Consider the following 25,573-nt stretch of genomic DNA (forward strand, 5'->3'; position numbering starts at 1 on the left):
CTTTTAACTTTATGGTGGATAAGAAATCTGTCTATGTGCGTCATGGGCATTTTTATTAGGGTACAGTCATCCTGCACGTGACTAATCTGGAGTATGACACTGATCTGCGCCCGTGCTGACATCTACTCATTGAGCCTGAGCCTGAGCAACCTCATAAAAGTGGCGGCAGCTCAAATGGGAAAGCCCAACCTACCGGGGAAAATCCGGTACGTATAGGTGTATATAGAACATGGAACCATAAAGCTGTAAGGAGTATCCTGATGAGTATCCTAATCATGCACTCTATTCCAATAGACTGGACTTGATCTTTTCTCAATATAAATGAGTGAAACACATACTCGTCCTTCCCATAGGAAAACATAGTAGCCCTAGGCCTTAACTATTCATAATAAGTTCCATCTTATTTATATAAAAGCCATTGGACTTATGCCTCTATGGCGGTGTCGGATTTGATTCGGACTCTTAAGGAGGGGCAATGATCTTATCAGGGCTATCACTTCCGGACCCGTGACTTGTTCCCCGGCCCGCACCAAAATTGCCTTTTTTTCCCAATGACTCAATCTTCCCTTCCTTTTATACTCCACGTTTATAAGTCTTTTTGAATTTTATTCAATTATTCACAATGGCACAGGGAAAGGTATGAACTAATTCCACTCCCTTCTCACACAACCTCAATTCCCAATTCCTTTATCCCACACCGCTACAAGCTCCATACTCTTTCTAACAGTTCAATCGCACAGGTTTGCCTCGCCTACTCCGGCGGTCTCGATACCAGCTGCATCTGTATGAATATCATCATTCAATTGATTCATCGCGGATACTAATACCGAGTTTCAGTGAAGTACCTCATCGAGGAGGGCTATGAGGTCGTCTGTTTCAGTAAGTCGCAATTCAAGCCCATGTCAATCAAGATCAAGTACTAATATGAACATAGTGGCCGATGTTGGCCAGGAAGGTAATCCAATTCCGTCGACATATCACCCAACCCCGGTCTAATAATAATTCGCAGAGGACTTCGAGGCTGCCCGCGAGAAGGCCCTGAAGATTGGTGCCCTCAAGTGCGAGATTATTGACATCCGCCGCGAGTTCATCGAGGAGCTCTGCTTCCCCGCCATTGCTTGCAATGCCGTCTACGAGAACGTCTACCTGCTCGGTACCTCCCTGGCTCGCCCCGTTATTGCCCGTGCCCAGATTGAGGTTGCTCAGGTACGCTTTAATTCCTCGCCAGCAGAAAGATGTCATACTGACCTAAACCTAGCGCGAGGGCTGCTTCGCTGTCTCCCACGGCTGCACTGGTAAGGGTAACGACCAGGTCCGCTTCGAGCTTGCATTCTACGCCCTCCAGCCTGACATCAAGGTCATTGCCCCGTGGCGCGAACCCGTCTTCTACGAGCGCTTCAAGGGTCGCCAGGACCTGCTCGACTACGCCGAGGAGAAGGGTATCCCCGTCACCTCCACCAAGTCTAAGCCCTGGTCTATGGACGAGAACCTGGCCCACTGCTCTTACGAGGCCGGTATCCTGGAGGACCCCAACACCACTCCTCCCGCCGACATGTGGAAGCTTACCCAGGACCCCCTGACTGCCCCCGATCAGCCCGAGGACTTCACTCTCTACTTCGAGAAGGGTGTCCCCGTCAAGCTCGAGTACACTGAGGGTGGCAAGCAGAAGGTTGCTACCGACTCCGTCGAGCTCTTCCTCACCGCTAACGCCATTGCCCGCCGTCACGGTGTTGGCCGTATCGATATCGTCGAGAACCGTTTCATCGGTATCAAGTCCCGTGGCTGCTACGAGACCCCCGGTCTCACCTGCCTGCGCTCTGCCCACCTGTGAGTATATTCTATTGCGATACTTTGATGGCATAACTAACTTGTATTCCAGTGACCTTGAGGGTCTTGTTATGGACCGTGAGGTCCGTGCTCTGCGCGATTCTTTCGTCACCTACAACTACTCCAAGGTAAGCACGATATTCCCGGTATTCGATTATCTGATCTAACATATCCAGCTCCTGTACAACGGCATGTACTTCTCCCCCGAGCGTGAGTTCCTCGAGGTCTCCATCACCGCTTCCCAGAAGTCCGTCAACGGCCAGGTCCGCTGCCGCGCCTACAAGGGCACCATGTCCGTCCTCGGCCGCTCCTCCGAGACCGAGAAGCTCTACGACATGAGCGAGTCCTCCATGGATGAGATTGGTGACTTCTCCCCCGCTGAGACCACTGGCTTCATCAACGTGTCTGCCATCCGTCTCAAGAAGTACGGTCAGATGAAGGCCGCCGCTGGTGAGAGATTGTAAATTATGTCTCCAGAAATATGACATGTCATCTTCAATTTGAATGATTGGAATGCCAAATGTTGACCATCCCTGGCTTCCTGAGGCCAACATGTCAAGTCTCCTTGCCTTATGTTCCACCGATTTATGATGGATGGTCTTGGGCTTGAATGACTGTATAATGAACTAGAAAAATATTAGCACTATGGGAATTGGTATTAAAATTGCAATGTCTTGGATGAATTGAACGATCCCATTTTCATTACGTCCACGCAAGCTCGTACCTTCAAGTGAAAGGTTTAGATTCTAAGAATAGTTATGTATGTGATCTAATTCTAGTCGACTCTATGTAGGCGCTAGATGATGACAAAGCTGAGATATGAACAGGACACCCTACAGATTCGCATTAACCTTGAGCGGTCCTCGGTCTTCTGCCGACGAGTTAGCACATGACCATCCGAGACATAAAGGGGACATACCATTCCAAATATCCAACGCCGCCTTCTCTGCGTCCCAGCCCCAAAGGAACTCTTGTGTCCGACGATCCGACCACTTGTCGGGGTTATTTCCGCTGACCGAAGCCTTGAACTGCTCATCTCGGGCAATTTGCTCAGGTCCATCTGGCAAATGTAACGTGATACGATTCTCCGATCCAGACTGCTGCACCGTCTCAGCACGCTTCTTCCGGGACCTTTCATAAGCACTCAATGCATTCGGAATCTCCTCGCGCGATGAGATAGCCGACAACACGACACCAAGCGCAGCCGCATCTTCAACAGCCTGGGCAGCACCTTGAGCAAGATATGGACTAGACCAGCAAGGTTAGTTTTGAGGCCAAATCAGCCAAAGTTCACGAGCACATACAGCATGGGATGACACGCATCACCGATCAGAGCGACGGATCCCCGAACCCATGTCTTCAGCGGACGATGCAGACACAACTTCCACTCCAAAACTTGATTATCATCAACCAGATCAATAAGTTTCCGTACCCTGGTATCCCAACCCTCATAGTTGTCAGCCATAGCCTGCTTGGAACCCTGCGTGGTCCAAGACTCATCAACACCATGGCTATCAGGATGAAGCAGGACAACATTGTACAGCTCATGCTTGCGCACAGGGTAAGCGATAATATGGCGCGAAGGACCCAGCCAACGAGTCGCCAGCGGCTCGTCAATGAGCTTCTTCAATTCAGGATCCTGCTCCATAATGTGTCGGGGTAGCATGATGCGGTAGGCCGCGTCGCCAGTGGCAACTGCTTTAATACTCGAGTCTTCGAGCAGATGACTACGGACGGTAGACTTGATGCCGTCTGCGCCGATTACCACGTCGCCACGCACAATTTCGCCGTTGGCGAGAGTAACACTGGCTGGGCTAAATTGCACGTCTGTGACAAATGAGTTCTCGCGGAGCTCAACGTTGGGAAGGGCTATAGCCCTGTCGATGATAGCATTGTGCAGGTCTGCGCGGTGAATAACGACTTGCTGGCCGAACGTCTTGTTCACTGGCATTGTGGCGAGGAGGTTGCCGTTGTCCCATCTTCGGACTTGGATGTGTTCTAGAGCTACGTCTTGGGCATGGATTAAGTCCGAGACCCCCCATCCTGATACTGGTTAGCATGCCTGTTTTACTCGCAGGATCGTGGAAACAGACTCACTCTCGAATAAACGCATCATGTTTGGGGACACTTGGATCCCAGCTCCCACTTCCATGATCTATTGAGTGGTTAGCCTTGCTTGAAATGCCACACATTCTCGATTATCCACGCCACATACCTTTGGGGCAGCTTCAAGGACAATGACACGGTGTCCGCGCAGACCTAATGTGAGGGCCGCAGCCATACCGCCGATGCCTGGTTCAACTATCGTTAATACCTTTTTCTCGAGCCAATGGAGCCTTCCCGTTCAGGAACAACATACCAGCCCTACGAAACATCAGTATAACAACCTCACATGAACCATGCACAATGGAATACATACCCGACAACAATCACCTCTAGAGGCACCTTTGCCATTGGGACCTCCATCTTGAATATTCAAACTGTTATCGGAGGAAGGGAGTGGTGGTAGAAACAAAGATTTCGAAACTAGCTTTTGGCTGGTAAAGGCAGGCCTTGCAGTACTTAAGAAATTATTACTTCGAGTCTATTTTAAGGGACTGCCGTTCCACCCGCTCTCAGTTCGGGAAAGAGAAAGATGAAATTGCCTGAAAGCCGAAGAGATGTAATTTCTTATTATTCCTAGCTACCTTAGCGCCTCCACAGCTTACTCACCTCTTATCTAGTTACAGACCGGGGGAACTGGTATGGAGAAATATTTCTTATAGCGTGTGGATTCGCAAATCGCGGGGCCGGGGTTCCCCCGGATGTACTATGCTTGAATACCGTTGCAGATTGAAAGCAGCAAGTCCCTTATTTCATATGATATCTTATTTCACATCATTGCGCAACATTCGCAAAAGAGAAAGCACATACTAATATGTGGTACTGAAAGTCGCCTTTTTGTTCGAGGTTGATGGGGGCCAAGAGCCAGTGGGGGAATTGCCACGCTCAACCGGCTATTTGGGATCTCTTCATCTGCCGACAACGTCACCCATCTCTGTCGGCAACTTCGATCTTTGCGGCTTTTTTGGTCCATGCATGTTGCATCTTGACGGTATTGGTATTGCCGATAGACATTGCTTCTAATTGACCGGTATCGGTCAGTCTAAGGGTATCTTGCTGATTTATCAAATAGTCTATTTCTCCGTTAAGCTCACGGAGCCGAGCCATCCGGGATCCGACTGTCGTTCTGGGAGAATGCTCATTCCACGCTGTGGGACCAAATTATAAATTCTGTCTGTGTAGGCGCATTCTTTGGTGATCTATTAGCAAAATTGCTAGTTAGAACTCCATTTTTGAGAGACCAGACAGCTATATTCCTTCGAATTTACCGTACGGAGCTACTCTGTATATTGACCACCAAGGGGTTTTATATTAAGGCTGATGATCGGCTTTTTTTGGACACCTTATTTGCCGGGACTATGGTCCGACTTGAATCGGCATGATTGAAGAAAACAGCTACAAGTCTCAACGCTGCGAACAATTTCCTCGGCACAGTTGCCTTTGCACATCGGGCTAACCTCGCCAATTGCCAATATGACACATACCCCATTTGGCCCTGAAGAACCCGCGGACTTTGTCTCCTTATTACAGCCAAATCCAAACATACCATTCTCTGTCTCAATCACGCGAACTTCGAGCTGATGGTCTGAACTCAAACAGAGTGGGTCTCATAGAGGCCATTGCTGACATGCACGGCATAAATAGGTCACCGAGTCAGTCCGTCGGAAAAGAATTCTCATGGTCATCGATACAACATCCTTGACGGTAGACACTTATCTTGAAGAGTTCGTATACTTAAAGCATTTTATGAGAAGCCCAAGACCTAGATAGCTAGATATCTAGATACATGGTAGGATGTGAAAATGGAGATGAATTGTTCAAGAGGCAAAATGCTAAATTGGCGCTAGAACTATAAGGCTTAACATGTCCATACATGTACATATATCCTTATCTATATATCGATATCCCCTCGGCTATACCCCCACGTTCATATGGATAGTACAGGTTCCATCTATCTCATAAGTAATGGACCTCCTTACCTAGTATCCACAGAGCTAGAGGCTGATTGCCAATCTACTCGGAGCCATACTACTGCACTATATTATGTGCGTGCTCAGGTGATCAGTCTTTCTTACAGCCAAAAACGACGAAATTAATTATCTACACCAGTTGATGGGCAATTGATGGATGATGTGATGTACCTTTATTTTTGAAGACATGGAATTTATCCAATTTTTTTCCTAGTTGGTGAAGTATATAATACAGCCGATGCCGCCAACGCCAAAATATGCTTGCCTGAAGGGTTTTGCATTGCTGAAAGTAGTTGGGAAAAGGCGAGGAAAAGGAGAGGAATAGAAAAGAAGGCGGTAGCCATGCCCAAAAGAAATATAGAACGTGAGAAAGTGACACATAAGTCATGGGTCGTCGTAAGAAGCGTTGGGCGGATATATGTATGTACAAATAATGAGTCTGTTGGCAGCGAAAGTCTGACGATCAGGAGGAAGAGGTGAACATAAGTCGTAGTCGGCTGGGACCTTTCTTTTTTTCCTTGGGACGTTTCTCGGTTTCGGAGACATAGGTGCTATGTTTAGAGAGGGCGCGACTGGGGGCGTGACTGGGGGCTCGACTATGACCTTTGCTTGGTGCTCTGCTAGGCGCTTTGCTGGGGACCTGTGATGGCGCCTTGGACCTGGATGAACTTCGTCGGAAGAATCCACTCGGTGGCTCTGAAGGGGCTCTTGATCTCCGTTCGTGCCGCTCTGACGCTGCATGTGTCGGAGCTCGGGTGCTACGTGAACGGCGGGAGCGTCGGGACGAAGCGACCGAGGCATCTTCGTCGAATTTGAAACGAGGGTCCCGTCGCGCGCGAGCAGTCGTCACATCGATGCCTGACATGGCCGCTGCGGTGGGTGTGATGAATTCGCCATCAACAGATGTTCCAACGCTGTGGGCTTGTTGATCGGCGACGCCGCGTCTCCACATCTCAACAGAACTGAGATGGTCTGTGTTGAATTCCATCATTTCTTCCATTTCCAATTCCGTCTCGGCGGGCTGTCCTTCTTCCCCAATAGCGCTGGCTTTGATTCTTTGGATAATCTTGTATCCTCCAAACATGACCACCGTCACGCCTAGACCGACTCCGGCGGCGATGAGGAATTGAGGACTGGAAAGAAGAGCGAAGACGGCTGGCGAGGCTGACTTGACCGCGGTTAATGCTGCGGGCGCCATCTTACGCCCCAGGTTACTGATCTCCGCTAAAGTTAAGGCGACGGCGGCCATGGCATCTGGGTTTTTCTGGAGATGGGCGATGGTCGCGGTAGCACCATGCTGCATACAGTGCGCTTCTTCGAGAAGCCACTGTGCTCGGTTGACAAGACCGTCAAGTTGTTGTTGATCGTTTTGGGGCTCCGGGGGGTTGTATCGAGATAAGGCCGCATGAGAGGCGTCCCCATATGCAAGATCCATGTCGATATGTGCATCAGATCTTGATCGAGCCGTTGATGGGCGAGGGGCGTCTCGAACCGCCAGATCGTGATGGGTATGACGGCGGGCGATAATCTGCGGGGGCTCGTACTGAGAGTCCCGCCGCGATACAACTGTTTCTCCATCGTAGTGGGATGAAGCACGATGACTGCGGCCGCTGTGATGTCTTGACCTAGTCCCACGGCTTCGTCGAGATGGGGCTACCGATGGCGAGTCATCGATCTGATAGTTGGCGAGTCCTTGGAGTGCTTGTTGCTCCGCAATTTTTGCATTGCGTTCTGATTGGAAGGCGGACTTGCGCTCGCGATAGGCGTTTTTGGCATGGCTGAAAACACCGAATAGTTGCTTACTCTAATGATAGTCAGAATGCGGGGTCGACTTTCCACTGGAGATCAAACTTACTGTGCTGACAACTTTGCCAGACTTGTCAATCACAGCGATCGTTTGACCAAAAGGCGCCATAGCAAATAGTAAGTCGTTGCGACGACCTTACCGATAATCAGTCATCAAATGGTGAGATCGACGGTAGCGGTGTAGGAGTAAAAAAATTTGCTTTAAAAGAAATTCCTGGGGTATAGATCACAAGTGAAGTATGGAGGAACTAGGGTATGAAAGAATAAGCAAGGCACAACCTTTGAGTTCTCTTGACGGTTAATAAGGCAGTTGGGTTGTTGACCTCAGGCCTTTATCAGCGCAAAGGTCCGATCGGAGGCGTCCCAACGAGCTTTTTTAAGACGTGGGAGGAGTGATGCGGTATGGAGCAGGGAGGCTGGGGATCAAGCGCATCCACGTTGGGCAGAGCAACGAACAGCGGGCCAGGCTGCAGGAACTATAGGGCAGAATGGTTGGGTGCCACTTTTGGAGGCAGACACGTATTAAAGACTTGGTAGGTTCAATGAGCTCATATCACATATCACACTCGAAAGCTGTTGGGCGCCAAAGCGATCCTTGCGGTAAAGCTGCATGTGCCGGGACCCGGAAGAAAATTTCCAGGGAAATCACGATCACATTATTATAATTAGATGAGGAAAAATGGAAAAGAAATAGTCCCGACTTTTTAACATCGTGTGCTTTGGCATTTGATCAGGTGTTAAACGGGGACTCCGTATGGAAGCTGTCCAAAGAGCGGTGACATTTGACATTTGATTGGCTGACGGGGTCACCGCCACTGTGGCTGGTGCCATACAAAGTCAGTCATCTCAGCCATCTGTGGCGGTGCTGGGGCTTGAACATGTGAGCATGGATAATTTCGGAGACTTATTTCTTTCTTTTCTCCAGGGATATATATTGTGTATCTACTTATTGGGAGTATACTTCCGAAAATGATGATTTCAAGACCAAAATGGCGCCATTACTGTTGTATCACTCGATCCCGAGTTTTCAAGGGTGCCTGGACACATTGATCACAGATGGACACCTGCAGGCCAGTGTTTCTGGTCCAGAACTGAAGGATGAAAGCCATCAGGGGTTGTGCCCAGTAGGTCTCGGGCAGAGTCTAGTCCTACGGAGTACATGTAGGTATCTTTCTCCCTTATCAATAACGAGCGTCTGAGATTTCAAGATTGGAGTGCAGATCAACATCGGTGTGCGCTTCATTGTCTTTTCCATATTGGACTATTTTCATTGAAATTCCAAACTCACTCAACCTGATTCTATTCTGGATCTATCCTTAATCTATCCTAAATCCCTATATTATGGTCGGCCGTCGCCCCAGTACCCCCTTAGCACGCCTGTTGTGGGAGCCAAGGTACGTCTCATAGTTATGAATTGCAAGAATATTCGACCCCAATGAATGGACACGCGACCGTGCCATAGACAAACGAAAATAAATTAATCCAATAGCTGATTATTTGTATAGAAGGACTTGTTGCTTAGATAAAAGGGATGCTAGGGATGGTGAGTCAAATATTTTATCGATGGTGCAATATCTTGTTATTGTTTTTATTGCCTTTTTTTCCCCCGTACCGCCTCGACGATTCATATTCCTTCATTTTGTTTAAAAAAAACATTGAAGTTCTACAACCTCAAAAACAGAATGGAGTGAATTCGGGAGATTTCCAGTGTTCTGTTTGGTTGATTTGAAGCGGAGAGCATCCGAGAACACCAACATCACTTCACTCTCCACTACGAACTATTGCAAGCCATTGCAAACCATTGAGCAGATTAGACTGATCATGGATTTAGTCGAATCAGAGAGCATTTCTGAGGAGGATCAGAAAACTTGGGAATCTGATTCTCATACACAAGATCCCAGTGCCCTTCCAAATAGTGACTGCGGCATCGGCCACCGCGTGCTCGCCAGTCGCTCCGTTCTCGCTCTGGCCATTGATGAACAGTGTGTTTTTGCTGGTCTGCAAGGAGGAGATATTGTTGTAAGTTGATTTTGATTCTTCTTTCACAATGTACAATGTTCTTCAATTGCCAAGGCTCGTGGCTGACCGTTTCAACAGGCGTGGTCCCTTGAAACTTATGATCTCGTGGTGTCCGTCCACGCACACAAAGAGAGTGTGCTAGGCCTATATCTCTCTGAAGATGGAAATCTACTATTTTCAAGCGGGGGCGACTCTGTGGTCAATGTGAGTCATAGAAATGAAGAATATCACGAAACCGAGATTAATGACGTGGACAGGTGTGGTCCACGCGCACATTTGAACGTCTCTACTCGATTTATTCACACCACGACGTGGGCGATATATTTACAGTAGTCTATTCATCGCATAACCAGACTCTTTACTGTGGTGCGCAGAATACAAGTATACAGGTACTTGACCCTTGTATGCGCCCCCTATTTAGCGACCTTCTAACTCGGACAGTGGTGTGATCTCTCCGAGGAAGGGTCAACATTGAACCAAGCATCGTCTGCGCATCCATCCAAGCGGACACATCGCTTCTTCGATTCCAGAGGGCCGGACGGTACTCGCGCCCCAGGATCATCAGATGGTGCCCTCTCTGACGGTGGTCGTGTGTTGAGCTTCAAGCGCGACCACCACAAGCTCTTCGCGCATCATGGCTACGTCTACTCCATGCTCCTAGTCAAGGGCCTAGTCGAGACTGCTCCTTCCGAGGAGGTTCTTTTGACTGGTGCGGGCGATGGTGTGGTGAAGCTGTGGCGTCTGGGTCAGGATCCTGGCGCGGCTCCATCCCAAATTGCCAAGCTACAGAATGGAGACCCTGTGCTGACTATCGCCGTTGAGGGATCGCTACTCTACTGTGGTTTGGCTGGCGGCGCTCTTAACATTTGGAATTTGGACTCTCAGCAGCTCGTTAAGCGGATCACTAGACATACTGGGGATCTGTGGGCTGTGCACGTCATCCAGGGTGTCGCTATCTGTGGTGACTCTAGTGGAACGGTCAAGGTATGCACTGATCTAGATTTTTGTCGCCTTCGAATCGACTTTAGCTGACCACTGGTAGAAATTCAACTCCCGGTTCGAAGAGGTCGGTGGCTGGGTTGCCCATGAGGGCACCATGCTCGCCTCAGCTGCCGGACGATTCAAAGATCGCCAGATCTACGCCACTGGTGGAAATGACAACTCGGTAGGAATCTGGGATCTGACTGAATTCTTCATGACCCAGGAAGAGCTGCCTCCAATCAGCAATGGTACGTCCCACACATGCTATTCGCGTCGAAAACCCACTAAATTTTACCCAGATGAAATGGTCAACAGTCTTGCAAAGTTCGTCTCTTTCAAGACTATCTCCGCAAGTCCCAAATTCGCTGGCGAATGCAACCAGGGTGCTGCGTTCCTTCGGCGGCACTGCAACTACCTCGGCGCCAAGACCAAGCTCCTGACTACTGGCCAGGACACCAATCCCATTGTTTTTGCTAGATTTAACGCTACCTCACCTAACAAGGTTGACAAGACCATCCTCTTCTATGGCCACTATGACGTCGTGGGCGCACAGACAAACCGACCCAAGTGGAGGACAGATCCTTATCAGCTCACTTCTATTAACGGATTTTTGTACGGCCGTGGTGTGTCTGATAACAAGGGGCCCATTCTGGCGTCATTGTATGCCGCAGCCGATCTCGCCCGGACGAAGACCTTGCGATGCAACGTCGTTTTCCTCATCGAGGGCGAGGAAGAGTCCGGGTCTCAAGGTTTCCACGAAACGGTTCGCGAGCACAAGGCTCAGATCGGATCCGTGGACTGGGTTCTACTGGCCAACAGTTACTGGCTTGACGACTACAACCCGTGCCTAACTTACGGGCTACGCGGTGTTGTGCATGCCAATCTGGTGGTTACAAGCGACCATCCTGATCTCCACAGTGGTATCGACGGCAGTACATTGCTAGATGAACCAGTCAAGGATATTGCCATGCTCCTGTCCACAATCGTGGGACGCAAAGGCAAAATCAATCTGCCTGGCTTCCACGATGCTGTTAGGCCTCTCACGGACGCTGAGCAGAAGCGGTTCGAGGCCATTGCCGATGTATTGCTTTTGCAGCACCCAGAGATCCCCGACAGCCAGGCGCTGATCAAGTCGTTGATGCATCGCTGGCGCGAACCCGCCTTGACCGTCCACTCGGTGGAAGTCCCTGGAACCAAGAGTGCAACGACCATCGCGCGCCGAGCCAAAGCAACCCTATCGATCCGTATTGTACCGGATCAGCACGCCGACGAAGTCGCAGCCAACCTCACCGCTTATGCGCAAGAGCAATTCGCGCTGCTCGACTCACAAAACGACCTCACAGTCGAAATCACCGGGAAATCTGACGCCTGGCTCGGAGACCCAGATAACGAAATTTTCGCCACGCTGTCAGAGGCGATCACCGCAGCGTGGACCCCGGCCCAAGAGGACCCGAAACGCGAATACCCGCCTATCCCGCAATCCTCCAACACTCGCCCAGTGACCAAGCCCAAACCCAGCGCAGGCCCCATCCCCGAACTCCGCCGCAAAGACTCCGACGACAGTCTGGCCTCACATGTTGAGCGGGTAATCACATCGACAACGACCTCATCGGCAGGCAAGGAAGCCGCGCGCAAACGGTCGTCGCAAACAGCCGCCACAGTGCCAACGTCCTCTACCCTTACACAAGCGACGCCCACGTCGACCGAGGAGTCAGTCGCATTGCCAATTCGAACCAAGCCTGATCCGGAGGTCAGCACCCCCACGACAAATGGGACAGCCGCTGCGTCTGGTGTAGCTAAAGTGAAACCAATGTTCATCCGTGAGGGCGGATCCATCCCGACAATCCGGTTCCTGGAAAAGGAGTTTTCGGCCCCGGCGGCTAACTTGCCTTGTGGACAGGCGAGTGACAACGCCCACTTGGATAACGAGCGCATGCGAGTGGAAAATCTGTATAAGAGCCGGGAGATTTTCCGGTATGTGTTTGCTAATTTGGTGGATAAGTCTTAAGCGCCTCTCTCTCTTTTTTTTGGGGGTTTCATTTTGTAAAAATATAACTCTGGCTTGCATTTGATATGTATCTTTCCCAGATAGTAGACTCAATTGGCTATCGTCTTCCCAGTTGACGTCTCATGCCATAAAGGGAAAGACAAGCGCAGACGATCTCAGCGCTTCCCCCTACTCCGCCATATTGTTACACCCCAATCCGTACCCCCCACAAGTAGATCGTTTGCCCCTGGGAGCCAGGCGTTAGAGTACACTCTTCCCATATACGACGTCGCCTGGAGACTGTTTCATTTCCAATTCATAATTCCACTATCCGTGTCTCGTATAAATACCCCACCTAGGAAGTTCAATATTATTTGGAGATTGGCTGGTTCTGAGTTTGATGTATTTGATGTATGGCAAGGATGTAGCCTGGAAGAAGGTCGGTTCTAGGCCGAATGGGGGCTTGCACGCATGATGCCGGCTTTGTTCGACAAGGCACTAGGTAGAGCCCCAATCACCTGGTCCAATCCAATCTCAGATCAAAAAGAGTATCGGATAGATCAATTCTGTGTTTGATCGTGGCTAGATTTAGTTGTGATGGTTGTTCTTGGCATGGGGATCGGGACTAGACCTTTTTTTTTTTTCTTTGTGTGCTGGCATGGAGATTGCGGATTTGGTAGATTTGATGTTTAGATATTTGAGATTTAGATCAAGTACATGAGCGATAATTGAATATAAGAAGGTCTTGACAGAGACCCATTTGCGTTTCCACTTTCCCTTATATCCCGAAATGAATTGTTCTCCATTTCAGAAAATTCTTTCCAGCCTTTCCAGCCTTCTTTGGACCTTGGTCAATATGGGAATCCCTGATCAAATTTACCTGCTAGGTCGAGATGAGGCCGAGACTAAACGGTATGTTCCAAAGTCTGTGACTTTTTCGCGTCCCATCTTGAAATTATTTCCCTGTCACATCTTCAAACCTCCCAAAACATTTCAGAAATATGAAGATCTTAAAAAAAGATGTTTAATATCCCCCCATATATGCCCATCCCCGGATATCCCCAGTTGTCAGCCTGCAGGACCCGACAGTTCGGTTCCGCAGTTTTGGGTTTTGCTAACATTCAACAGCCTCAATAGTCAGCATCGTTTTCTCGTTGATCTATCCAATCTCATCCATCCATCTATTCCAAGAGACATTACAGCTGTCGCCGATTTAGGTACTGGCACGGGGTAGGTTTTTTTTCCGGCAAATTTTTTCATTTCCATTTTTTTTTTCAAATTGGAGCCAAACACCGTTACACAGAAGCTAATCCACCATAGTGTCTGGCTCGAAGATGTCGCCAACCTGCTTCCCAACAAATCAGTCTACCTCCACGGCTTCGACATTTCATCCGCACAATACCCACGCGGCCACGAGATCCCACGACCTGGTCAAACCCCAATCCCACTAAGCGTCCACGACGTACTTCACCCATTCCCAACAGAGCACTGTGGCCGATATGACCTCGTGCACATCCGACTCCTAACCGCAGGCCTCAAGCAAGGCGATTATGCACGAGTCGTTGCCAATGCGCGAGCCTTACTAAGTATGTCTTCCCGTCCTTCCAATTTTCTTCCCTCTTCCCCCCATCAAAACATCTACAATATACTCTCAACATTGAACTCCCAACTAACAACCGCAGAACCAAACGGCTGGATCCAATGGGAAGAAGTCGACCACACAGCTTTCTGCACAGATGCAGTCCCAGAGCCAGCAGCGATAACCCGGCTGCGGGAATCCGTGATCGAAGCGATGCTGAAACTCGGCCTGTGGCCCTTCGCTCCAAAACGTGTGTACGAAGAGATCTCGGCGAATGGGTTCATCGACGTCGTCCGTGAGACTTATACTACTGATGGGAAGAAGCATATGCGGCCTATCGCGCAGAAATGGGTCGCTGGTGTGATGCGTGCCCTGGTGCCACCTTCGATGGTTGTTACTGGTCAAGCTGACGATACTGATCAGGCACGTGTGATTGTTGAGGGATTGGTGCGCGAGTTTGAGGCTCATTGTGAGTCTGCGACAGCGCTGGTTAATTTTGGGGTCACGGTTGGTCGGAGGGTGGATTAACAGTTTGGTTCAGATTGGATTTGGGGGGCGTTTTGATCATTCTTTTACTGGGAGGCTCTTCTTTAAAGAAATTATCGCTTCCGTTGGCATTGAATCGGTACATGCATGTACTAATTGAACTGTGAGGCGGATTCATTCAAATCCAAGGGATGTAAGAATTGGTCTTGAAGGAAATATTCACTAATACCACGCCCTCGTTCAATACAAGTATCATCCATCTCATAAACATGTCCATTTCTCTATTGGTACCTATGTAGCCAGGACAGATGAGCCCCAACCGCCCCACAAAACGGATGCGGGGAGAAAAATATTTTCAAGCCTTCACATTCAAAAATCGAAAATCGTCAAACTCCAGATCTTCTTATGGCAGCTTCAATGGAAATCCAGGAAGCTCCGCCCAAAGGGCGAAGCACGATTCAGGTTACCGCAATTATGGTAGCGCTTGCAGTAAGACAAATACAACCCGCATATTAATATCCACCTACTAAATTCCACTAGTTGGCGATGTTTATCGCCGCGCTAGATCAAACGATCATGGCTACGGCGATCCCAACAATCGCCGCCTACTTCCACTCCTCTGCTGGGTACACGTGGATTGGCGGAGCGTACCTTCTCAGTTCTGCTGCAAGCGCATGTATCTGGGCCAAGCTTTCTGATATCTGGGGCCGGAAGCCCATCTTGCTTTTGGCTGTTGCGTGGTTTTTCCTCAGCTCGATTCTTTGCGCTGCTGCTACTAGTATGGAGATGTTGATTGCGGGTCGGGCGCTGCAGGGTGTTGCTGGTGGTGGTTTGCTCCAGCTGGTTACAATTATTATTTCTGATTTATTCAGTGTCAGGTAAGATACCTTGGGTAGCAGGGCTACTTTTGGTTGTTTAGAATTGACATAGAGGCTTTTACTAACTGTTGTGACAGACACCGCAGTTTATATCTCGGCCTGATGGAGGTCATGTGGGCTTTTGCTGGTGGTGTTGGACCGTTGCTCGGCGGTGCATTCAGCCAGTATGTCACTTGGAGATGGACTTACTGGATCAATCTTCCGATCTCTGGGATGACCTTTGTGCTTCTTTTCTTCTTCTTGGATGTACACAACCCCCAGACGAAAATCATGGATGGCGTCCGCGCCATCGACTGGTTCGGCAGTGTCTCTGTCCTGGGCCTTACTCTCATGCTTCTGTTGGGATTGGACTTTGGCGGAGAGACATTTGCCTGGAGCTCACCACAGGTCATCTGTCTGATTGTCTTTGGATCTCTATGTTCCTTGCTGTTCGTCTACAGCGAGAAGAAACTAGCCAAGTATCCCTTGATGCCTATGGATATCTTCGCTCGATCCTCTAACATTGCTACCTTGCTGGTAGCATTTGCGCATGGCTTTGTTAGTATCTTCATTTCATTGATTATTTTGAGACCACTAACAAACCCTTTAGGTCTTCATCGCCGGGGAATATTACATCCCCCTCTACCTACAGTCTGTGCACGGCTCGTCACCAATGGGCTCCGGTGTCCTCATTCTCCCGCTTGTCGTGATGGAAGCATGCTCCGGCATGATTGCCGGCGCAATCATCCACCGCACAGGTCGATACCTAGAACTCGTCTGGACCGGCCTGGTACTAATGACCATCGGTAACGGGCTGTACATCAACCTCGGCGTGGGATCATCCGTCGGCAAGATCGTCGGGTACCAGATCATCAGCGGTCTAGGTGCCGGATTCCTCTTCCAAACACCCATTATCGCCATCCAGGCCATGGTCTCCCAGGAGGACACTGCCACCGCCACGGCAACCATTGGCTTCATTCGCAACATGGCAACCGCGGCTTCCATTGTGATCGGCGGTGTTGTCTTCCAGAATAGTATGAGCCAGAAGCAGTCCAGCCTGTTGGCTTCCGGTATGTCGACCAGCATGGCGGCTCAGATGTCTGGGGACTCGGCTGCTGCCAGTATCGAGTCGATCAAATTCATCACCGATCCAGAGCAGCTGCTTGCTGTTAGGGAGGCTTTCGCTTGGAGTCTGAGGAACATGTGGATTCTTTACACGTGCATGTCTGCTGTTGGTGTCTGCTTTTCGGCTTTTATTCTCAAGACTAAGCTGAAAAAGGAGCATGTTGAGACTAAGACGGGACTGAATGTGGAGAAGACGCCGGTCGTTGAGAACGTTAGTGTATAGATTCTTGGCAATGTATTTAGGTTATGTGATGTTATCTGTTCTCTATTTCTGTAAATTTTATAGGAAGCATAGGGGTTGATACAATCCGACGGAGGACAAGAGGGTAGGACGCTGAATTAAGGTTAAAGATGCATAAAAGTACTAGGCGACCCACTGTTGCATGGGTTTAGACTCATATCTTGCTACGTCAGATTGTACAAAATTCAAGAGTCGAATCATAGCAAGCAGATGGATCAATATTATTCGCATAAAAATATGTAAAGCATGGCAATATATTTAAAACGGAATTAAACAAGAAGTCAATACAGACAAGCAAAACAAGTGAGCCCAGTTATCTAAAAGCATCAGCGCTCCCTTATTTAGCCGAACACTTTCCCCCGACAACACAGAGAACAGGTAGATCAGAAACACTATTACCAACCCAGATCTTAATGCCCTGTCCATTAACAGGAGCCTTCCAATCCTGTACCACAACATCCCAAACACTAACATCCTTCCGAGTAAGATGCAGTGTAACCGTCTCACTCTGTCCAGACGCAAGCTCCTGTGTCTTCTCAAACTGTCGGAGCTGCAAGGCCGGCGTGTCAAGTGCTAGACTAGATGGAAGTTCAACATACAGCTGGGCGACAGCCTTGCCGGTTCGTTTACCCGTGTTCCGGACCTCCACCTGGACCGAGAATACGGTTTCGAAGAGAGCGGGATTCCCGCCCTCGCCGCCTCCGGCCCGGGGGATTGCATGCGGCTCGGTGCTATAGCCGTCCGGGTAGGCGTATTTCTTCGTCGGATTGATCGACTGTGGCTTGTCCAGGTAGGGGTAGAGGTAGCGCCAGATGCGGGTGAAGCTAGTAGAGGACCAGGCGACTTCCGATGGGTCCGGGATGCTGGTATTGTAGGAGGGGGTTGACGGCTTGGTGGGTCGTGCAGCTGGGTAGGCTGAGTCTAGCGGAGTTTCCGTTGACAGCGAAGGCTGGGAGAACTTGAAGGTGGTGTAGGAGAGACCGTGGCCGAATGGATACCGAGGTGTGATGTTGGCCTTAATGAAGTGACGGTAGTCGATGTATAGCCCCTCGGTATAGGTGTCCTGAATCTGGCCAAATGGTTGGTTGATCAAGTCCACGCTATCCGGGTAATCGTCTTCGCTGCGGGGAATGGTGTATGGCATGTGGCCACTTGGACTATAGTCACCAAAAAGGACATCGGTAAGGGAGTTTCCAGCTTCTTGTCCGGGGAGATGGGCCACAACCACCGCTTTCACGGACTTGAGCTCAATCCACTCTTCCATCAGAATGGGCCCGACGGTGTGGACAATCACGACTACATTGGAAAACTTCTCTGCTGCTGCTTTGACGAGATCATCGCCATTGTGCCAAGCATTGAGTCCCGCTTTAGTTCGGTCTCCCGGGTTCCCTTCGACTGTAATAAAGTTTTCGCCTGAATCGGCGCTGATGAAAACAAGAGCTATATCGTCGGCATTGGCGGTAACGTCCGAGGGGAATTTGTCCGTGATGTGGAACTCGGCATTCTTAGAGATATTAGAGATTGCCTCTTCGGGTGTGATGAGATAGGGCAGTCTGGCTGTGCCACTGCCCCAGCCCATGGTCAAAACGCCTTTGTTGCATCCTTGGTCGGCGCATGAGTTGAGACCGCCTGGATTTCCACCTGCATCTGTGCCAAATACCTTGAGAGAATCATCCTTGTGCAGAGGAAGAATGTCCATGTCATTCTTTAGCAAAGTAATTGCTTCGCGTGCGACAGCCCTCGCAGTGATGTTGTGATTACGCCTCACATCGACAAACTGATTAACGACACCAGATGGAGAAAACAGAGCTCCGGGGTAAAGCGGGCCCTCCTTGTTCTGGGTGTTGGTCGAGAAGTTTGGTAAGGGATAGTCCTTATCCTGTCCATATTTATACCAAGTAGCAACGATACGTTGGACCTAGACGTGTATATTAGACATGAAGGAAACTCCCACATAAAGAATCACGTACCATATCGTTAAGACGGGTTACCGGGACACTTCCATTCAGGATCGAACGCGACAGCTCAGAACCCCAGTATGAATCTCCGAACAAGGGAACTGCTCCATCGCCAGGCATCGACATATCCAAACCAGCTATAGCGGACGCAACGCCAGAGTAATGACCCAGCCAATCCGTCATCACAAATCCTTGGAAGCCAAGCTCATCCTTGAGAATATCATTGAGCAACTTGCTGTTCTGAGAGCACGCAGAGCTATTGACCTATCAGATGTCAGCAACATACAAAAGAATAGAATTGAAGAGACCCACATCGGAATAAGCTGTCATCAAAGACCCTACACCCGCACGAACACCCTCGGCGAAAGGCCAGAGGTACAGCTCGTGCAAGGTGCGATCGTCAATATTTGACGAATAGCCCTGGGTAACAACACTGCTCATGCGGTGCATTTCCTGCTCATTGCCAATGTAATGCTTGATGGCCGCGATAGCACCGGTGCTCTGCATACCCTTCACAGTCTGGGCACCTCCATAGCCCTGGAGAACGGGATCAGCACCGAAACCTTCCCAGTTCCGTCCACCGCGTGGCTTGCGTCCAAGCGCTCCCACGGATGGCCCGAGCAGCACGTTGACTCCCTTTCCGCGAGCCTCTTCGCCGAGCCCAACACCTCGCTCATACATGAGATCTTTGTTGAAGGTTGCGCCAACTGTGATGCCAGGTGGGAAGGCAGTGTTGTGGTCCGAGTTGCGGATTCCCAGAGGACTGTCCTGGAGGCACAGATTGGGCACACCCAGGCGAGGCACGCTTCCTGTCTGCCCTACACAAGGTCCCATGAAGAAGCCAGTGCCTGTCGTCAGGTTGACTTTTTCAGCCAGCGTCATATTACTGACGAGATGATGCGCCTTGGAGTAGGCTTCACTCCAGTCGGGAATCCAGCCCCCCGGAGGGGTGGGATAGTATGGAGGTGATCCATAGCCTTCTTCTGCTCTCTTGTGCAGGTGTGTAGTAGAGTCAAGTTCGCCTGGCACTGGGGAAGCTAGGAGAAACGGGGTCAAAAGAGAGACTAGAGCTAAATGTGCCCAAGGAGCCATGGTGATGGATTCGCAACAAAGAGCAGATAAGAAAAGATCGTACTTGGGCCAGTTAAGAGAATGAGTGCATTATTTTCCCCAGATTCGGATCTGCATTACAAACTGGCTCCCCGGGCCCCCAGCGGACTATAAGAAAACTGCAGACTCCGCGGATAGGGAACTAGTACTTTGCAGGAACAGGGAAGGAGCAACACTCGCGTGCACATCTCGGAGTAATGCATATCCTTCCTGGATTCGAGGAGGATCGTCACGAGATCCTACTGACATTGCACTTGGCAGCGCAGTGAACATGAGAACTTGTCATAATTGTTCGAGGATCGACTCGTGATCAAGTCCACTAGTGAATTTGCTTGCATAGCCGAGGCTTGCCTGACAAAAACCTAGAATGTTGATAGGCTGGGCCTATAACATAAGTGCCTTACTACCTCCTAATTGGCCGGATTATCCTTGCCCTAAATAGACATGGTGTCAGGGGGTAAGGTGGTAAAAAACATGCAGCCCCAGGACGCCCCCTTTTCCCAAGACTCACGCTTCAGAGTTCATTCCGTTATTACTCCAGATGTTGTACCCCCATAAGATACTACTGTAGATAGAGCACGCGACACCATTTGATCCAAATTGATTTCATCCAATATTTTACATGACCACGTCTTTAGATCTTGGTATAGCGCAAGTAAGGCTTAACCTCGCGAACTTCACCAAACTTCTTCTGGGCATCCGGGGTACTGACGGTGGGAGGGACAATGACATCATCGCCAACGTTCCAGTCGATCGGGGTAGTTACACCTTTCTTATCACCGGTCTGCAGGGAGTCGATGACCCGCAGGACCTCCGCGGAGTTTCGGCCCGTCGAGGCGGGGTACATCATGGTCAGGCGAATCTTCTTGCTCGGGTCAATAATAAACACGGAGCGAATAGTAAACGCGATGGCCTTCTGCCCGATGCTATCCTGGTCGATCATGTCGTAGAGGAAGGCAACTTTGCGGTCGGCATCGGCGATAATTGGGAATTGGACTTGTGTCGAGCCAACTTCATTGATGTCCTTGATCCACTGGTCGTGGGAACCGAGCTCGTTGGCACTCTGGAGACACAAGTGCATCAGCTAGGGCCCTGTAGGCGTTACAAATGGTGGGGACTCACCAATCCGATCATCTTGACCCCGCGTGCATCGAATTCATTCTTCAGCCGGGCGAAAGCGCCTAATTCGGTTGTACACACCTAATTATGTGTTAGTTCGGTATCTTTATAGAGTATATCGGTGAGAAATACGGGCGTGAAGTCGGCAGGGTGTGAAAAGAGGATGGTCCACTTATCACCGATGAACTCGTGGAAGTCGATCTCGCCCTGCGTGGTCAGTGCCTTGAAGTTTGGGGCTATATTGTGTTAGCATGATATGACAAATGCAATACTGTTGAGACTGTACCAATTGAGCCCAGGCGCAGACGCGGCTGTTCCATCTGGGCCGAGAAGCAGCGACGGAAAGCGGGCGCACGAGGCAGCTGCGCAGCCCAGGGGGCCCGCTGAGCAGCTCTGAATGCACCGAACATCTGAGGGGCAATTCTGGAAGCCATAATTTTTAGTGAATGCAAATTCCAAAGTTGACTGGGGGAGCTCACCCCTGTCGACCTCCCGAGATTGGCGTGGACGTCATAGATGACTAATCGTCCACTTTGCCGGGTCACTCACACAATGCTGAAATCGTCTTATATGAATGTAAAGTATTACATTCTCTCAGATCTTGCATATTTCACACAGATTGTACAGAGTTATGCCAAGCAAAACGTTACGCTTATTTCACATTTACCTCATAATTAAGTGAATATCTGAAACATTCGGGAAATTTGAGCGTGGTTGAATTAAATTATATGATTGGACCAAATGCCTTATCTAAATTAAATATAGCTTCAGAGAATTTTTATAAAATTGAGTACTTTCAATGAGCCTTCGAGACATAAAAACTGTGCCTTTGGGATTAGCATGGCTTCGGTATGAACTGTAAAATGTACGTAAGTCCTGTTGTAAATATATACTGGTCTACCTAAACACGAAACTTCGGAAAATAAAAGCCAGGCTTGTGTGGGTCCTAAATGAATCCTCAAATAGATACTTGGTCCCTTAAAAGTCGAATCCCTTTTCGAAAGACTTTATCTTCGTATTTCTCCCGAAAAGTCTTCAAGATGGGACGGTCTCACTACCTACTCGGGTTGCTGCTACTCTTTATTTGTTCATTTCTCTGGATTGCATCGAGCTTGGGAAAACAACCATCAAGCATTGCCTTTACTTATGGATCGTGCGTCTGCAGCGTAGATGACAATGCTACTGTCGCCGCAGGTGCCGGTATCATACCCTCAAACCAATCGGAACTTGCTATCAAAGTTGTGAAACCAATATCAGAACCCAAGATACCAAGCTATCTCCCAATTGCAAATTCCTATGATCACCATACACAGTCGTCAATCCCATTCAAGCTCTGGCAAAAGGCTGGTTCAGTGAAAATCAACCAGGAGCGCGAGAAAGACATTCGCAGTTGGCTAGATGTGAACCCACGTCTACGACATGAGGTACTCACAGATGACAGTGCAGAAGAGTACGTTCGTGAGCATTTTGCCGACTACCCAGATATCCTTGAGCTCTACCTCTCGCTGTCACTTCCGATCCTAAAAGCCGATCTCCTTCGTCTGTTGATCTTGTACACCGACGGAGGAATTTGGAGTGATCTTGACGTGACATGCCATCAGCCAATTAATACTTGGATCCCGGCACAATACCAGAATATGACAAATGTTGTTGTCGGTTTGGAATTTGATGGGGTCCAGTTCACGAGTTGGACGTTCATGGCAAAACCCAAGACAAGCCATATCGTGGCGGCCATCAAATATATCATCGATGGACTGAAGACATCTGCTGCACAGCACAATGTGACCACTGCCGAACTTAATATGACGATTATCGGCAATGTGGTGGATGTTACGGGTCCACAGGCGATGACTGTTGCCCTATTGCAGAATCTGCAGGAGGAAATGGGTGTTCCTTTCGGCCGAGCCAATATAACCGATATGAAAGAACCCACCCTATTTCAAGACGTGCTCGTGCTGCCTGATGCGGCCTTTGCCTCTGCTCAGGGTGGCTTCCCAGAGGACCGAGGGCCTTATCTTGTTGAACACCATTATGCTGGCTCTTGGAAAAATGCCAATGGTGGCGAAACAAGTTCGTGACATATGCAGAACTTTGGATTGGCGTTGTACAACACGAAACATATGTGACAAAATGGATATAGGAGCATATAGAACACATGTAATTCTTCATTCGGCGATTTATTGACTATTGGGAATCAACTGTTGTCAGACCATTTGAAGAAGCAATGCATATAAGTTCCTGTCGGTCATGGTTTCCAAATCTTGTGGCCGGACTTATACGTGGTATGTACCGCGGGTTGCCCTCAAAGGTTATAAAATCACTGCTCCTAACTTTGAGTAACGATAGAGTAAGGCTCTTCTCACCTAGACATGCTGTGGTTGATGATCTATCTGGATGGATTCGGTTTTCACACTCCAAGACGATGCAGTTATTGTAGAATAGAATGCAATAGAGCTGGTCAACCAATACCTCAAACTGGATTTCTTGTGGTTTATCGGTACACCAACCATCTTAGACATTCATATAAGCCGCATGTTTCGCTATATCTTTCATCTCGTCAAATGCTAGCCATTCCATACAAAACGCTGGGATAACTACTGCGTTGTATGAAATTTCCAAGCACAGGATATAGGAGGGCGAAACCTTTGTTGCTCATGTTCTAGCATTTTTCAATTGTGGCCAGAGCTAGTTCTAGATATTACAGCCCTTTGGACAAGGATTCCGCTGACCAAGCCGACAATCTCTGTTTCCACCTTTCAAACATCCACCGGCGCAATAAGCGCAATTGACATTAAATTTTGGGGATTTTCGTGGGCAGGCCAAAAGTCAACCAATCTGCAAGCTGCTTAGCAGTGTCACTCACTCCCAGATACCAGAGCCAAAAACCCAGAACGTCAACGCCGAGGCCGAGGAAAACGCGAGGCTGCGAGCTCAGGTGGTGGTTTTGGAGCAGCAGCTCCGTGGTATGGAGGCACGAGTACATGATTCTGTATGGACATCTCATTTTGGTTTGATTGCGTAAAACAATTTTCCTCATATTCGCTGTGGCAATTAGCGTCGGCAGCGATACCAGAAGCACCTCCATTCCTTGATTTGACGGTTTTATGACCAAGGTCCATGGCTCGCTCGAGTGAGGTACACAACAACTCTGGGCGATAAACCATGGGATTGGCTAACACGTAATCGTTGTCGCCGAGAACAAAAGCAAACGCTCAGCGCAGGAGCTAGCGTAGCGAAGGTGGCATCGACTTCAGAGATCTCACGCACAGTGGAAGGATAGAATAACTAGAAGAGATATCAAAATCCTCTCGCCAAGTATCATCCTCTGTGGGGGGATTACTGCCTCAATTCGGATCCTTCATATTGCCGTATACCATGGAGGACGTGGTATACCATGTTGCTACCCTTGGGCCTAGAAGAGGCACAAGCTCGTGATCCCGAGATAGCCCGGGAGTTTGAAGGCCGTGACTTTATCTTCCACCCGGACGGAGACCATGGGAGCATGTACACACACGTAGTCGACTCCAACTTGGCCTTCATCCCCGTTTCCAACTAGAAATCAGTGACTCAGATCATCCCACGGCGTGCTCGCGTCGGCACCGTGACCGAGACTGAGTACACAACCGCGTACCTGGTGCACCCAAACGCAGCCGCCCTGGCAACTACTCGAAGCCCGCGAACAAACACCTCCACACTGAGATCGACAAGCCCCACGGAGATTACTCTGACCAATGACCTACCATATACGGGGACAAAGCTACGACAGACCAGCTGGCCGACGTGCTCCTACAATACAACGTCTGGTCAAACCCAGAGGTCGTCGATGTTCCAGTTGACCGGTGGATGAAAATCCTGATGTTGGACGGCTGGGAGAATCGTATCAAATGAAACGCCATGAGAAGGAGATCCGACACCTAGATTCTCGACTAGCGACTATCTCCCTGGATATCGGGGAATCCCTCCGTGCGAAGGATCGGGACACTGTCGATTACCGCCATTGGCGGCCCAAGTTTCAAAAGCCCAATCGCGAGGATTCAATGATCCAGGTTTCCGCGATGCTTATAGCGTTCGGAACGAGCTACTTGTGCAAAGACTTGATGGTTCGGGCGGATATCTACATGTACCCGAAACGGGCGGTTGGGAACAACTGTTGATGAGCAAATCTTGAGTTGACTGGCAACTATATAAATGAAGAAATTGATCCCCAATCAATAAAGATCTCAATGGTAGACTTGGAAGGCCGGTAGAGAGGGAGTACCATGTTCCGTTATCTTGAAAATCTTGTGACGTCAGGCCGATGGTTAGGTTCATGTACCCCACACGGGCCGCAAAGCTTAACCTATTGATCTACTCCACAATAGTATAAAATGTATAATGTTTCCTATTTACAAGGGCATTGATGGTA

The 25,573-nt window shown here is 49.3% G+C and overlaps 10 protein-coding genes across 10 annotated transcripts; 6 read left to right on the plus strand and 4 right to left on the minus strand.

Annotated features, from left to right (window-relative positions):
• Positions 1 to 622: 622 nt before the first annotated feature.
• On the plus strand, positions 623 to 2,291 carry N7447_001595 (argininosuccinate synthase; the record flags this gene model as incomplete). The annotated part of the gene is made up of 8 exons (XM_057225871.1): positions 623 to 637; positions 741 to 783; positions 838 to 879; positions 935 to 955; positions 1,010 to 1,206; positions 1,259 to 1,827; positions 1,880 to 1,955; positions 2,004 to 2,291. The coding sequence occupies 8 exons, from the start codon at positions 623 to 625 to the stop codon at positions 2,289 to 2,291; spliced, it is 1,251 nt and encodes a 416-aa protein (XP_057089887.1).
• A 369-nt stretch (positions 2,292 to 2,660) lies between these two features.
• Positions 2,661 to 4,293, minus strand: N7447_001596 (putative salicylate hydroxylase; the record flags this gene model as incomplete). The annotated part of the gene is made up of 7 exons (XM_057225872.1): positions 2,661 to 2,698; positions 2,747 to 3,075; positions 3,132 to 3,870; positions 3,925 to 3,982; positions 4,043 to 4,119; positions 4,187 to 4,191; positions 4,247 to 4,293. The coding sequence occupies 7 exons, from the start codon at positions 4,291 to 4,293 to the stop codon at positions 2,661 to 2,663; spliced, it is 1,293 nt and encodes a 430-aa protein (XP_057089888.1).
• A 2,070-nt stretch (positions 4,294 to 6,363) lies between these two features.
• N7447_001597 (uncharacterized protein) lies at positions 6,364 to 7,843 on the minus strand (the record flags this gene model as incomplete). Its single annotated transcript, XM_057225873.1, has 2 exons — positions 7,756 to 7,843; positions 6,364 to 7,704 (listed from the first exon to the last, which is right to left on the minus strand). The coding sequence occupies exons 1-2, from the start codon at positions 7,813 to 7,815 to the stop codon at positions 6,364 to 6,366; spliced, it is 1,401 nt and encodes a 466-aa protein (XP_057089889.1). The 5' UTR covers positions 7,816 to 7,843.
• Positions 7,844 to 9,527: 1,684 nt separating this feature from the next.
• On the plus strand, positions 9,528 to 12,714 carry N7447_001598 (glutamine amidotransferase subunit DUG2; the record flags this gene model as incomplete). Its single annotated transcript, XM_057225874.1, has 6 exons — positions 9,528 to 9,725; positions 9,804 to 9,929; positions 9,983 to 10,114; positions 10,167 to 10,709; positions 10,768 to 10,954; positions 11,006 to 12,714. The coding sequence occupies 6 exons, from the start codon at positions 9,528 to 9,530 to the stop codon at positions 12,712 to 12,714; spliced, it is 2,895 nt and encodes a 964-aa protein (XP_057089890.1).
• Positions 12,715 to 13,483: 769 nt separating this feature from the next.
• N7447_001599 (putative LaeA-like methyltransferase) lies at positions 13,484 to 16,963 on the plus strand (the record flags this gene model as incomplete). The annotated part of the gene is made up of 8 exons (XM_057225875.1): positions 13,484 to 13,605; positions 13,822 to 13,923; positions 14,014 to 14,279; positions 14,376 to 14,791; positions 15,188 to 15,247; positions 15,299 to 15,636; positions 15,714 to 16,173; positions 16,226 to 16,963. The coding sequence occupies 8 exons, from the start codon at positions 13,484 to 13,486 to the stop codon at positions 16,961 to 16,963; spliced, it is 2,502 nt and encodes an 833-aa protein (XP_057089891.1).
• Positions 16,964 to 17,318: 355 nt separating this feature from the next.
• Positions 17,319 to 20,031, minus strand: N7447_001600 (beta-glucosidase; the record flags this gene model as incomplete). Its single annotated transcript, XM_057225876.1, has 3 exons — positions 17,319 to 18,899; positions 18,952 to 19,203; positions 19,252 to 20,031. The coding sequence occupies 3 exons, from the start codon at positions 20,029 to 20,031 to the stop codon at positions 17,319 to 17,321; spliced, it is 2,613 nt and encodes an 870-aa protein (XP_057089892.1).
• Positions 20,032 to 20,683: 652 nt separating this feature from the next.
• N7447_001601 (peroxiredoxin) lies at positions 20,684 to 21,602 on the minus strand (the record flags this gene model as incomplete). Its single annotated transcript, XM_057225877.1, has 4 exons — positions 20,684 to 21,112; positions 21,172 to 21,249; positions 21,301 to 21,404; positions 21,455 to 21,602. 4 exons carry the CDS (start codon positions 21,600 to 21,602, stop codon positions 20,684 to 20,686), a joined length of 759 nt encoding a protein of 252 aa, XP_057089893.1.
• Positions 21,603 to 22,208: 606 nt separating this feature from the next.
• Positions 22,209 to 23,246, plus strand: N7447_001602 (glycosyltransferase family 32 protein; the record flags this gene model as incomplete). The annotated part of the gene is made up of 1 exon (XM_057225878.1): positions 22,209 to 23,246. The coding sequence occupies one exon, from the start codon at positions 22,209 to 22,211 to the stop codon at positions 23,244 to 23,246; it is 1,038 nt and encodes a 345-aa protein (XP_057089894.1).
• Positions 23,247 to 24,562: 1,316 nt separating this feature from the next.
• N7447_001603 (uncharacterized protein) lies at positions 24,563 to 25,015 on the plus strand (the record flags this gene model as incomplete). The annotated part of the gene is given in 2 exon segments (XM_057225879.1): positions 24,563 to 24,712; positions 24,725 to 25,015. 2 exon segments carry the CDS (start codon positions 24,563 to 24,565, stop codon positions 25,013 to 25,015), a joined length of 441 nt encoding a protein of 146 aa, XP_057089895.1.
• Positions 25,016 to 25,052: 37 nt separating this feature from the next.
• Positions 25,053 to 25,322, plus strand: N7447_001604 (uncharacterized protein; the record flags this gene model as incomplete). The annotated part of the gene is made up of 1 exon (XM_057225880.1): positions 25,053 to 25,322. The coding sequence occupies one exon, from the start codon at positions 25,053 to 25,055 to the stop codon at positions 25,320 to 25,322; it is 270 nt and encodes an 89-aa protein (XP_057089896.1).
• Between the last annotated feature and the right edge of the window lie 251 nt (positions 25,323 to 25,573).

This window comes from Penicillium robsamsonii (genome assembly GCF_028829455.1).
Source record: "Penicillium robsamsonii strain IBT 29466 chromosome Unknown utg000001l_segment0_segment0, whole genome shotgun sequence".
Lineage (NCBI taxonomy): Eukaryota > Fungi > Ascomycota > Eurotiomycetes > Eurotiales > Aspergillaceae > Penicillium > Penicillium robsamsonii.